This window comes from Cystoisospora suis, assembly GCF_002600585.1.
Source record: "Cystoisospora suis strain Wien I chromosome Unknown contig_2347, whole genome shotgun sequence".
Lineage (NCBI taxonomy): Eukaryota > Apicomplexa > Conoidasida > Eucoccidiorida > Sarcocystidae > Cystoisospora > Cystoisospora suis.
In genome coordinates this window covers 1-1084 of record NW_027155146.1, presented here as the reverse complement: position 1 = coordinate 1084, position 1084 = coordinate 1, and the positions used below count along the sequence as shown (strand labels likewise).

General features: G+C 43.8%; 1 protein-coding gene across 1 annotated transcript; it reads left to right on the top strand.

The window, feature by feature from the left end:
• Nucleotides 1-9: 9 nt before the first annotated feature.
• Nucleotides 10-476, top strand: CSUI_004904 (uncharacterized protein; the record flags this gene model as incomplete). Its single annotated transcript, XM_068065085.1, has 1 exon — nucleotides 10-476. A coding segment is annotated over exon 1 (255 nt), but the record flags the coding sequence as incomplete, so codon positions are not given.
• Nucleotides 477-1084: the final 608 nt, after the last annotated feature.

Here is a 1084-nt window from a genome sequence, read left to right as displayed (position 1 = left end):
TCTCTCTCTCTCTCTCTCTTTGCCATCCTGCTCCCCTCTTACTATCCTCGTCACTGCACTTCGTCTCTTTCTTCCTCTTTCTTCTTCTTCTTTTACATGATGTAGCCCGCAATTTCCCTTCTCTTTTCACCTGAGATCTTCAGCAAACGGTTTTCTTCCCTGTCTTTCTTCTTCTTCTTTTTCTTTCTTCTTTTCTCTTCCTTTCTAGGATACTACTGCCATGAAGGGACAAGCTCTCTTCAGGGGTCTCGGTGCTTCTTTGGTCAGTACTGCCCAGAAGGCGTCGCGACGGGTCTTCCCTGTCCTAGCCATCATTACTGCTGGGGTGAAGGTCTCTCGGAAGTCTCAGGGATCTGTTACGGAGGCTTTGTCTGCATCTCTCAAGCCTCTTCACCTGCCCCTCTCGATTCGACTGTTGGCGATAAATGTCCCGAACATGTCGAAGGCGGGGAATGCCCCAAAGGAAGTTACTGCTCTCCTGGTATCTATCCCGCCCCTTCTCTACTCATCTATTCTACTCTTCATCTTGAAGCTATCTCCTAAATATCTCTTTCATCCGTCTGTCCATCTTGACTCAATCTATCTATCTATCTATAATCTATCTATCTATCTGCCTGGCTTTCTTTGATCTATCTATGGTTAGCCTGTCTCTCTTCAATTTATCTCTATGGACTTTCTGGGTTGTCGACAGGTGTTGCTTTCATTTCTTTCTTCCATCTTTATTTTCTTTCCACTGGTCTGTCCCCATCTGCTTCTTGTTGTTCTATCCCTTTAGTGAGTCTCCACGTAGAGACATAAATACTTGCCAAATGTCTTCTTTTCTACGCTTTCACCTCGCCTAATCGACTGCCCCATGTCTATGCGTAGGCATGAATATGTAGGCATCACTACTGTGTATGTGCGTGTCTATGTATGAATATCTATCTCTCTCTCTCTATATATATGTACGTATGTATATATATGTATGTATCACATACCCTATACCAGCGTTGACTCTTCCTTCGTCTTTCTCTCTTCTTCCTCTTCTTCTCTCAAGACTTGGTGTACTCTTTCTCATCTTCCTCCTTTCTTTTTCTTTCTTTCT